The sequence below is a fragment of the Solanum verrucosum genome, unplaced genomic scaffold (genome assembly GCF_900185275.1).
Source record: "Solanum verrucosum unplaced genomic scaffold, falcon-dt-bn FXZP01000284.1, whole genome shotgun sequence".
NCBI classification, from domain to species: Eukaryota; Viridiplantae; Streptophyta; class Magnoliopsida; order Solanales; family Solanaceae; genus Solanum; species Solanum verrucosum.
The window spans coordinates 2,730,691-2,743,709 of NW_026019936.1; the positions used below are offsets into that span (position 1 = coordinate 2,730,691).

General features: G+C 30.2%; 2 protein-coding genes across 2 annotated transcripts; both read right to left on the reverse strand.

Annotated features, from left to right (window-relative positions):
- Positions 1–67: 67 nt before the first annotated feature.
- LOC125838181 (cytokinin riboside 5'-monophosphate phosphoribohydrolase LOG8-like) lies at positions 68–4,948 on the reverse strand. Its single transcript, XM_049517258.1, has 7 exons — positions 4,748–4,948; positions 4,534–4,631; positions 3,709–3,739; positions 3,519–3,618; positions 2,809–2,879; positions 937–1,080; positions 68–369 (listed from the first exon to the last, which is right to left on the reverse strand). Exons 1-7 carry the CDS (start codon positions 4,841–4,843, stop codon positions 292–294), a joined length of 618 nt encoding a protein of 205 aa, XP_049373215.1. The 5' UTR covers positions 4,844–4,948; the 3' UTR covers positions 68–291.
- A 5,456-nt stretch (positions 4,949–10,404) lies between these two features.
- On the reverse strand, positions 10,405–11,553 carry LOC125837776 (BTB/POZ domain-containing protein At3g05675). The gene has a single exon (XM_049516853.1). The coding sequence runs from the start codon at positions 11,506–11,508 to the stop codon at positions 10,630–10,632; it is 879 nt and encodes a 292-aa protein (XP_049372810.1). The 5' UTR covers positions 11,509–11,553; the 3' UTR covers positions 10,405–10,629.
- Positions 11,554–13,019: the final 1,466 nt, after the last annotated feature.

Here is a 13,019-nt window from a genome sequence, read left to right on the forward strand (position 1 = left end):
AGAAAATGACTCTGAGATAATAACTATAAGCTAACTGATCATCTAAGAAATCAACTACAGAGCTAAGTTTGTTGAATCTCATTCCATTTCTAAACAAATCAGATGTTCTTTTTACCAAATTTACAACATCTCTCTTGCTACTCAAAACCAAACTATTTTTTTTTTTCGTTTGTGTGCTCCTTTTTTCACTTGAAATTTTCATGTGAATGGTAAAATTATAAAGTTTTTTGTCAAACAATAGGAAAATACAATCTTCACACTTGAGTACTATGACAAGATCAATCCAGAAAATTATAAACTTCTTGTCACAGGTTCATCAGTGTTCCAACTTCTGCTTGGTGCTACTTGATTGTGTATTGGCACATATTCCTAGAAAAAAAAAGAACAATATTAGATTTTGTACACTTTCTTGCTATTGTAAGCAACAAGACTCATAACCAGGGGCGGAGCTAGAGTGACAGAAGAGAATTCATCTGAATACTTTTTGGTTGAGAAATGGATAATTTTATGTATATATAGTCGATATTTAATAATAGTTGCATTTTTGTTTTTTCTTCTCTTCCTTGAACACTTAGTGGGGATAAGGGGTCAACCCCTTTATCCTTTCTCCACTTGAATATAAGACTTTTGTTCGCGATAGGGTTTGAATTAGTAACGTGTGTCTAATCCACACGTTACGCGTTGCGCTCTTACTAGTTGAACCAAAGTCTAAGGGCACTTCTAGTTTTTTTTTTTTATGATAACTGAGAATTCTCAAGAGCCAATTGACACATAGTTTGAAACTCAGTGGAGATAAGGGGTCAACCCTTTTATCTTTCTCCACTTGAATACAAGACTTTTGTTCATGACAGAATTCAAACGTGTGACGTATGTTTAATCTGTACATCATGCATTACGCTCTTACTATTTAACCAAATATTATGATTAAAGAAATACCTCCATTTTTTCCAAAAGCTCTTTGGGTGATGTAGCTGATATGACAATATTTCTTGCTGAAGGCTTAATAAATCCTTCTTCTACACCTTTGTCAAATAATCCAAGCAAGCAATCATAATATCCATCTATATTCAATAGTCCAACCTGTTTCATCATTGATCATGCCGGTAAAAATTTATTCGTACTCGATATTTATATTATGTCTCAATAAAAATAAAATAAGTGTAAATATGCTCAAAATACAGAGGTGAAAAAAAAATCGATCAATCAAGTATGTCTCAATCCTAAATGATCTTCCAAGCATAAAGTGGTCGAGTTTCATTACAATAGATAAAAGATATAGCAGCAATAATAAATATGAATATTTATAACCAGCAAGCATTCTATATAAATATCGCTATAGTCTTTAGCGATTCTGGATGCAATAACATTAACTTACCAATATAGCGCTAAATATTTTTGTTGCAATAAATATTACTGCCAAAAGAGAAATGTATTGTCACTAAATGTCTTTTTTTTCGGTAATGTTATTTAAATCTTTAACTTTGAGGAATTGGATTAATGTCAATATCATTGAATATTGGATGTTGAAATTAGTTATTTTAATTACAATTTGATTATTATAATTCAAAAATCTTATATGCATGGTATTCTTTATAATATTCACAAATTGTGACATACTAACTACATCTATGACATAAAAATAAAATAATTAGAAAATAGTTCTCAAAATCTTGGATTCACATTTGGTTTAGATTTATTTAATTTATTTTCTTATTGAGTGAGTTTATTAGGTGTGAAACATGAAGGCAGATTTGGCTATATGATTAAATAAACTAAAAGTATGTTAATTTCCCATGGTTATGTAATAATAAGTTGATATAATAATATATATTAACTAAGAAAGTTAAAGTTAAATAATAAATTAACCATATGTAAAATACACGTATTATTCACTTTTTTTATTGTATATACACCGAATACAGATAAATATCTTTCTTTTATGGCGTGTGTGGATCTTTTATTTTTAATTTGAGTTAAGTTTTATTTGTACTAACTAATGTATATCTATATCACATTATTGTTAGTTAAATAATTGAAAAGGGAAAAAAATGCATAATATGTGGATCCCAAATCTTGGTTATATTATTTGATTTGATTTGAATTAATTAATTTTTCTTTTGCGTGACGTGGTGGTTCTCTTCTTTATTAAAAAAAACAAGAGAATATTCAAATAAAAAGTATATTCTAAAGTTTTATAGTGTTTAAGAATTATATATTTTTTTCATCTTCCCTCAATATATTTAATTAAAGCATTAGAAGTTGACTATTTATATGCAGACGAAAGTGTAATGAGATGAATAAGATTTCTATGTTCTTAATCAGTAATTTTGAATTTGAGTTATGAAAATGGAGAAATTAAATTCTTGGTAGAAAACAATTTCTTTTAATCAAATGAACCTCATGTGACATAAATTCATATTAATCGAGCCAATAAATATCAAAAAACCGAAGTTTATGTATAAAAAATAAAAGAGAAACACCACCACTTATCTGTAGGGACTAAAGAGACCCCTCAAAGGCCATCATAATACCAACATTTTCTATCTTGTTTTTGTCCTATCTTTATTATCAATAATAATATCTCTTTATTCAATAAAAAAATCTAATCAAGAGGTTTCAGATTTAGGATAGAGAAAATCGTACGAGATACTTCTCTTTTAATGAACCTTAATTATTACACTATGTATGTGACTAATTGAGACATCATAAAAAGTAACAAGCATCGAATGAAAAGATATTATGGATTTGAAATTTGAATATATATATATATATATATATATATATATTCAAATGATTAAGTATTCTTACTGGTTTTTCATGAATTCCAAGCTGTGACCATGTTATCACCTCAAGCAATTCTTCCATAGTTCCATACCCTCCTTTAATATCATCATCATTTTAACATGAAAAAAAAACCCATATAATATATACAATCAGACTATATATATATATATAAAACAATCATCATCTATGACAACATTTTACATATCGTAGTAACTAAATTTTACATAAAATCAATTTTTTACGTTGTATTTTACTTCTCAGCTATAACAATAATCCTCTTTTATAATAACACTATTTTTCACATCATACCAATTTATATAAATTGTCATCTTCTCTAACAACATTTCACTATAGTTATCAAGTTCTCCTTTTGAATCGATTTTTTCATGTCACATTTTACCTCTCTACAACAAACCACAACTCCATAACAACTTTTCACTATATATATAGCAACTAATTTTTTTTTGAAACCGATTTTTCATGTAATATATATTTACCTCTCTAGAACACAGTCAATATCCTATTGCGGTAACATCATTTCAACATAACAACCAAATTTTATCTATAACATATTTTTCAGGTTATATTTTACTTCTCTATATAACAAACAATAACAATATATCAGTGTAATCAACATGTACACAGATCTTTCTACCTATAAAGGATAGAAATATTATTTCCGATAGACGCTCGACCAGTATCGAAAAATTAAAATTAGGGTTTTTAATAATTACCAGGAAGTGCAATAAAAGCATCAGCTCTACGAGCCATTTCAGCTTTTCTTTCATGCATATCTGAAACTATTAATACTTCTCCCACTGCATTGCCTGAAATCTGCTAAAATAAATTATTAAAAATAATATAATAACAATTTTATTATTTTTATATAAAAAAACATATATTATACAAAATTCATAATAATACCTCTACTGAAACAAGAGCTCTTGGAATTATTCTGTTCCATTGAAAAAAAAAAGAAGAGAAAATTAATAAAAGTTAATCATATATATTATAGAATTTTGGTTCATACTTGTATTAATGCAAACAAAAACACACACATATCTATCTAATTTTTAAAAAAATAAATTTTCACTTGTCTAAACATCAATAAATCCTCCTTCAAGAAAAAATTAAAATTAATTTCATGCGATATTTACATCAATCTAATGAACACATGACATTCGTCTTAATCATATGTACTATGTCTCGAAAGAAAATAAGTTGCTTGAAATTTTTCATCTCGAATTTCACTTCCGTGCAAGAAATATTATGATCATGAGAAGTTGAAAAATTAATCCGATCCTTTCAATTTTTTATTGTGGAATCGATAAATTATATATTCTCACTTCAATATTATCACCTAAGTAACTATAAGAAATTATAATTTGATGTAAACATCAATTGTGATGAGTTTTCTTATAAGTTTTTTCCTCCTCTCCTTTCCCTCCTATCTTTCCACAAGTTACAAATAAAAAAATATATAGAAAAAACACTACTAAAAATTTAATTTTCTTTTATGAATTTCTCGAGTCATGAAAAAATCGTTTTTTTTTAAGTAATTATGAAATTCTCTTTAGAAGGTCATCGAAAATATAGTTTCTAACGAACTTCATGAAAATTTGCATTTTTCTAGTAGTGAAAAAAAATAAAGGGGAGAGGGGGCGGACATTGAATTAACTGAGAAAAATTCTGAGTAACGAGAGAGATTCTCCACATGATCGATGGGTTGAAGGACTAATTATGCCTTACCCAAGAACATTGCATCCACCATCATAAACAGCTTGAGAAACTAATCCCATAAGTCCAATACTTCCTCCTCCATAAACAAGATCAATTTTCCTCTCCACCTAATTAAAACAATAATTTAATTAATTATTATAACAAAAAAATATAATTTTTCAATAAAATATACAAAAAAAGATTGAAACAAATATATAAAGAAAAATTAGAGGGAAAAAATTACCAATTCTCTTCCAAGATCAAGAGCAGCATCACTGAATATTTTTCTATATCCTGAATTACTTCCACAAAATACACAAATTTTCTTGAAATTACCCATATGAATATGAATAATATGATGTATATGAAAAAAAAATTCTACAAAGTACTTCAAAAAGAAACAACTAGAGATTGATTTTATTTGAGTACTATGATAGAGTTTGATCACTTTAAGTGGTCAACCGCCACATGATTAGATATATAAATAATAAGAAAATATATTAATTAAATAATTATTGAAAAAGTTATATTATTATGATAGGCCTGCATGACATGTAGGTAACGCAAGGTCCATGGCCCATTTTTCTAATAGGATTACTTTTTCTTTCAAAAATTACGTAATTAGACATACTTCATTATCATATATATTATTTATTTATACTTTTAAATTATTATGTATTTTATTGAGTTTTCTATCATATGTTAAGGAAGATACACCTAGATATACATGTATGTTTCCCACCAGATATATTAAAATAGGGAGAGAGGCGAGCGAGATTTGTTATATGTAGCGAAGATACATGCAAATCACACTAGATACATGTATCTATGTATCTGGTGTGACTTGCATGTATTTGACCAGATACATAGGAGAGTGGCAGCGAAATGGGGGGAGCTAGGTGAGCGAGATTTGTTTTGTATCACAGATACACGTGAATCTACTTGGATACAGTGTCTCTAGAACAAATTACACATAATCTTGACCTCATGTATCTCGAGATACATGTATATGGACGTAGTTGAACGTATATGAATACACCAAAATCTGGTAAGATTCGTAATATTACAAATTAAACTAAAGTGTATCTAAATAATTAGCTCATAAATTAGTGAGATTTACGTAGGTTTTCTTCTTTTCGATTCAATTTCTGCAAAATAATTCCAAGATATTAATTATTATTTTTGTAGAAATTGCATCAACTGGTGTTCCTATTATTTTTCTTATATATATAAAATACCCACAATTACAAGGAGATATGAATTCCTCATATAAAACAACATAACAATAATAATATCCTAAAGTTTCACAGTGGAATATAGAACTTTATGATAAACTATTTTTTTTTAATTATAAGGACTGAAAGTTCCTATTTTGGATTTTACCTCTTCTTTATTGTTAATATTTATTTATTTATTTGTTTATTCTTATAAAGTCAAACAAAATTATCACTTTTATCCTTTTCAAACTCAACCTTTTTTTGTTTTTTTTGGGTGGGTGCACCTTCTTGGAATTTTGGATCAAATTCATCTCCTCTATTTATTTATTTTTAGTTCTTTGAAATTAGTCTTATATTGTCCTTTAGAACTCTATTGAGGTGGCTATTGGCTTTGTGTATATTCAATATAGCTTTTTTAAATTAATTTTCTTCACTTTAATTTAATAAATCCAAGTTGAGAATAAGTTTGTCATTTACTTGTAAGAAAGTCAATGTACTCTTATTAAACTATACACTCTCATGTTTAATTAAAATTAAGCATGTAATTAAAAACACCATATTTACTAAAAGTGTTTAATCAACTCCACAAGTAGGAAAGGCAATGTTGTTTCCAAGCATATTATTTAATTATTTTGACTAAATTAAAGTAGATACTTTATAATTTTCTATAGTCTCTATGTATAGGTGCTATTTTTAATTTATTTCTTTTAAGATATAAAATAGTAGAATGGTAGTGAATATTCATTGAGATTTAATTTTGAGAATCCAATTGATACCAAGTGCTAACAACTATTGACTTTATTAAAAAAACATTAAAAAAAAAAAAGAGTTACATCATCCATGACAAGTAAATGCAATTTGTAAATGTTAAGAAAATGTTTTGAATATGCATCGGGACGAATTCACCTTTATTATGGAGTGTTTTACCTTTAATTATAAAACAAAACTTTTCAAAATATCGTTAAGACTCAAAGCAGATACTTAACACAAAATAGGTAACATAATTTTTTTTGCATCATCCATGACAAATAAATGCAATTTATACATCAACTAGAGGTTGTATATGATAGGGTTGTAAGTATTGCTCTAACTTTAATCAAAAGTCTCGAATTCAAGACCCGCATCATTTTATTTTCCACGTGTGGCTTTCCAAATGAATATAAATTAACGGAGCCTAAAGAGTGTATTGAACATCGAAAGGGTAACAAAAATAGAGTCTATTATAATTTATACTATCAACGGGTATGATGAGATAGAAAAAAAGCCCTAATTATAACTTTAATTTAAACCATAAAATATTTTGAGTTCGAGTCATGAAAATAGAATTATTTAGAACCAAAAATTATTTTTCTTTTGTAGAATTATTAGAGGTACCAATAACAGCAGATCATGTTTGCTTTTCACCATACAATTTGTTATATTATTATATAGATAAGAAATGCTGATAATGAAGTTGGTTCCTATAGGCATTATATACCTGTCATTGTTCCTATGTATTCACAAAACTCTCTTTCTATTTAATTTTTATAATATTCCTATATATTCACAACAAACAAAATAAGAAATTAGTGACAGACAATTCTATTTAATAATGAATTAGATAAAAAGATGTATCGTACTAATTATTAATTTTAGATAAAAAGATTTTAATATTATGTCAAATCAATGAAAAGAAAATTCCAAAACCTTTTTTTCTCTTCTAGGATAGTGGGTGGGGGTCTTTTTCAATGTTTTTTAATTTTTTGTTTTGTGATATTATATATATGGCTTTGCAAACAAACCTTAAATCATTAGGGCTTAATCTTTGTTTGACTAGTCCTCACTAATAATAATTAATAAAGGGCATATAAAATATCCCTTTTGTAATCACACACAATCAATTTCTATTATCTACTAGTATTATAGTATACCTAGCTACAAGAACATTTTCAAAATTCATATTTTTCAAATTTTAATATTGACTCTAACGTAATTATTATGTGAATGATATTATATATATATATATATGTATATATATCTGTTTTAGAGTTTGACTTATTTGGATTAGCTTCAAATAATTTTACATTATTTTTTATCAAAAATGACTCCATACCCAAAGCTCGAATTCACTAATTTCTAAGCGTGCAATCAAGGTTATGATGATAAGAAGGGCCTATCATCCACTTCAACAACCACTAATTAAATCATATATATCCCATATTTTTTTCTTCTAAAAAATAAAATTAAAAAAAAAATCCATGCTTTATGTTAGTTGCAAATATAATCATGTTGCTTTTTTCTTTTGTTTGAGCAACTTATTATTATATCAAAAAGTAAAAAAATTGGCATCCACATACAACCACCATTCACCAATGAAATGATGAGTATGGCTATGATTCGTTCAATTTCTTGTGGAAAACATATGGACAAATTTGCTATATTGTATATTAGAATGGATTCAGAATTTGAAATTTACGTATTCTTATAGCAATCTCTAAGTTAATATCATAATAATAATTGAGGTATTGTTAATACTATGCATAGAGTGATACAACATTAATGAACAAAATGACACTAATTGACAATGAACGCCTCTTGATGTTTTGATATAGTGCCCATTTTTTTTCTAGTACCGACACCAACGATAACAATATATTCATTATGGTCCTACAAAGTGGAGTTTGAAGATGGTATCCCAAAATCGACACCGCTTAATGAAAATTTTGTATACACCACTGTGTAACCAATCCTCTTGATCCGTCCCTAGTTGTATAATCATGCATTCTAGAAACAAAAAGGTGTTTGAAAAAGCTTAGATTAATTAGTTAAGTATTTTGGATTTGATCATGCATTTTAAAGATGTGTTACTTTACACTTCTAGGAGCAAGAACAAGTAAACCTAATACCAAATTGGTTAACAAAATAAACCTAATACCATATGAAAAATATTATATATATATATATATGTTATAATTAATTTAATTAGATAAAAATAAGTCACTTGCCTTGTATAAGTTTCAATTAATTTATCTTATTTTGATTTGACACGTAGTTTAAGAAAATAAAAAAGACTTTTGAATTTTGTGATCTTAAATTAATAAATCAAAAATATGTGCAATGTATGAAAACGCCCTTCAATCTTGTGATCTTAAACGTGTCACGTGAAAAATTAGAATTAAAAAATTACTAATTAGAAATGAGACATTGTTTATTAAATGAATTTTTTTGATGACAAGGGAAACCTGCAACCGCTACCCTTTGGGTGCACACAGGGTAAAACCCCGCTCCTATGCAATAGCTCGCAAACCACATAAGAGAGGTAACCCACACTAGGCAAGCCCGGTGCGACGAGCTTGACCCAGAAGGCAAATCCCTTGCTTTCGCTGGCAAGGGGTTTCAAACTTGAGACCTCCAACATGGAAGTCCCAGGCCCAAACCACTGGGCCACCCGAAGGGTATTGTTTATTAAACGAATTATAAAAAAAATAATTAAAACAGTAAATAAAATAGTAAAAACATGACTATTAATTATGTGCTTTTTGACCAAAATTATAATTATAGTGAATTAGTGATAATGACTGGATACTCGTGCAGCCACAGCCTTTCATAATTCTAATTAATCCCATTAATGCTGTGTATACCATAATTAATTATATGACCCTATATGTGTCCCTCGAACATTGAGTTTCACTAAAAAATAAAAAATAAAATCACTCGGCGTCTAATATCTATACTGAATCAGTCTACTATCAAATGTTATTATTAGTCGTAACTCATAAGTACTTTTTCAACCTTAGTCAGAAATTTTGAGTTCGATGAGTTTTAAATAAAATCACTTTTAGTATGAATCACTTTATCCCAAAATAAAATGTTTCGATATAAATTTAAATTAATTGAAAGTATCTTTTAATAGGAAAGTGTTACCCTCAAATAACGACTTTTTAATCCGAATCCAAATTAGTCGAATCTCAAAGCAGATACCGACGGTCTATATGAAAACAAAAAAATAGTCTACCACATCCAGAAGCCCAATCATTTCCAAACAGGCCCAATCTTTTTATCTTGGCTGCAAATTATTCACAACAACATTGAAATCCCATAAGTGGGGGTCTGGGAGGATAGAACGTACGTAGACCTTATCACTACTTCGTGGATATAGAGAGACTAATTCCGAAAGACACTTGACTCAAATGCAGCAATTCAAAGGAGAAAGATGGGGACATTGCAATACATGGAGTAACATATTAAGGAACATTAGCTTAACACAATGAGTAGATCAATGGTTTTAGAGCCATTTGTTTGAACACTTCTAAAGTTAGAGGTTCTTTACCCATTCTCTTCGTGATCACCGGATATTGATAGAAAAACACTCACCCTTCGGGGTGGCCCAGTGGTTTGGGCTTGGGACTTCCATGTTGGAGGTCTCCAGTTCAAAACCCTTTGCCAGCGAAAGCAAGGGGTTTGCCTTCTGGGTCAAGCTCGTCGCACCGGGCTTGCCTAGTGCAGGTTACCTCTCCCATGTGGTTTGCGAGCTATTGCATAGGAGCGGAGGTTTTACCCTGTACGCACCCAAAGGATAGTGGCTGCGGGTTTCCCTTGTCATCAAAAAAAAAAAAACACTTGCACCAAGCAAAGGTACCAAACCTAGGCTTAACGCCCCAACGAGCACAGTCAAAAGAGAAGCCTTAGGACAACTCAATAGGAATCAGAGGAGAAATAAATCATTTCTTATCTTTAGATGTCTATTATATGAAAGAAGTTTCCAATTACAACTAAATAAGAAGGTTACAATTACACATCAAATTACTATAGATACAAAAACACCATATTTTCTCGAAGCGTTAACTCACCAGGGAATATGTTGAGCACGCTACCACGTGAACCAGCAATAGCCAAAGGTGCTTATGAGGCGATGTTTCGTCTTCAGAAATTAAGTAGAGGGTGACAATGGCAATGGCATTGGCATTGCTGACTCTGTCAAAGCCTCGTCTAATCTTCGTTGTGCAGACTTGGTTCTGTAGCACCATATCTCAAAAGCCTCGCTAAGGTCTGGATATTTAACCTGTTCAGCACTTATCCAATCTGCTAGAATGTCAGCTTGATCATTTGACGGTAATGCTGAAACCAATGAAACTATTGCTCCCTCGACACATTGGCAAAGGTCATCACTCATCTTGTATGGAAATGCAGCCTCCGTTGTGCTCATTTCATCGGAAAGGGACTTCATTTTTCTTATGTATGGAAGCCATGTCTTGAGCAATTCTACTCGACTTTCTGCTGGAAGAACTACAGTTCCGTAACCTACTGCTTCCAATACTTTTGATGTCACTTCTATTAACTTTATCTTCAAATCCCACATGACAGAATCAAGTCTTTTATCTTCGATGACCTTCAGTAAATTGCTCGATATATTAGACCAGTGAGTGACAAAGTCCTTCATGAGATCCATCTTCAAAAGAGTGTTATGCATCCATTCGAGGTCAGATAGACTCCGCATTATATTCTTTTCCATCTCCATGTTCGCAATGTCAGGCTCCAAAATCAACGAGAATAATTCATTTTCAAAAGAAGAAAAGATTTTAGACACCACAATTCTAGTCTCCACTTTTATTTCATCATCAGCTATGACCAAGGGAATCTTTTCATCGTCCTCGAGCATGAACTCAACCTGTTCTTGAGCTGACGCTCTTAGATCATCCTCGAATTGAGGGAATGAATCACCAGTTGAAGTGGCATAGCGGATGGCAGACAGGAAAACTTCTTTTGTGCCACTTAATTCTGTTTCTTGTATATCGGAAAATATGGGCATGGTATAAGAACTAAGTTTCTGAAAAGTTCCTATTATCTTGTACTCCTTATTAGATTATCTTGTACTCCTTATTCTCCGAGGAAAAGCAAACAACTGAGCTACAAAGAATCTCCTTAATTTGAAGAATCAGGGACTTCAAAAATATCAAAAGCACATGCAAGAGAGTAGTCCACCTGAACCGGAAAACGGTCAATCTAGAGGAATAAAACAAAGATTTGAAAGAAACAAGACTTGTGAGAAGGAGTTGCAAAACCGAAAAACGAAATGCAGATTGCAAAAGGAGTTCTATGACAAGCTAAAGCATAACCAGATTACTAGCTAGAGTGTACTCTTCAAGTGTAATCCGGAATAAATGGGAGAAACAAGACCAAATCATCTGCTTAACATATACGAGATGTAAAAAAATGAACCTTGAGCCTAACTCAATCCCAAAAGCTCGAAGGATGATTGCTGAAGTCCATATAAGGAGTCAAAGTCACCACATCCCCTGTTGTGAAACTTAACACTAGACACTAATAACATAATCCACCTATGCAACTAAGATAAAAACAATCATCTTTAAAGATTTTTCTTTTTATAACCATGGTATACGAGCCAGCTTGCGCACCTCGACTAATTCCACAAGGTACCAACTACCTCCCACCAGCACAAGTACCGGGGGTAACTCTGTAAAGCAAAAGACCACTCTTTTACTTTTATTTTTCCTCATAATAAAAGACTGGAGTACAACAAATCACAAACGAAAACAAGTAACTTCCTCTCAGATAACCTATTTGTTAACTTCTATCATCAACATTTTAAAATACTCCTTCCCTTCCAATTGAAGTACATTTTGATACATTCTACATATTTCTTAAACTACGTGTCAAGTCAAAACTTCTTTAATTCCAACTTTACACATGATATGTTTAACACCACAAGATTGAACTACATTCCGATACATTCTACATATCTTAAGTTTAAGACCACGCAATTCAAAAATCTTAATTTCTTAAACTCCATCCGAAGTCAAAACCAGACAAACAAATTGAAATCGAGAGAGTAAAACAAACACATATGAACTAAACATGCAATAATCAAATTTGATCTCCTAACAGATCTCCAGCTATACAAGGATATACAAAAAAAAAAAAAAATTGAGTCCTTCAGTTTTACAGGACACCAGAATCAAGATATCAAGATTTAATTTTTATAGCATACAACAAAACAATAATGTTTAAAAACACTACTTTATAATAGAAAAGGGGCTTACACTCATTCCACAGATCGAACTCGTGACCTGATAACTTTAAGTTGCACCAAAGCTTCACTTTTCACTATTATTAACATCAATTAAGAGCCAATTAGGACACAAATGCAACTAATTAGTTAAAAATTAAGAAAAAATGGAGCTTTAATTTGATAAAAAAAAATAAACTTGGTAAAAGGGGTTTTTGCAGGTTAAGTAGAGCTCAAGCTGAAGAAAAAATCTATGGAGTTAATTGAAATTGGTCTTTTTTCGGGTCAAAATT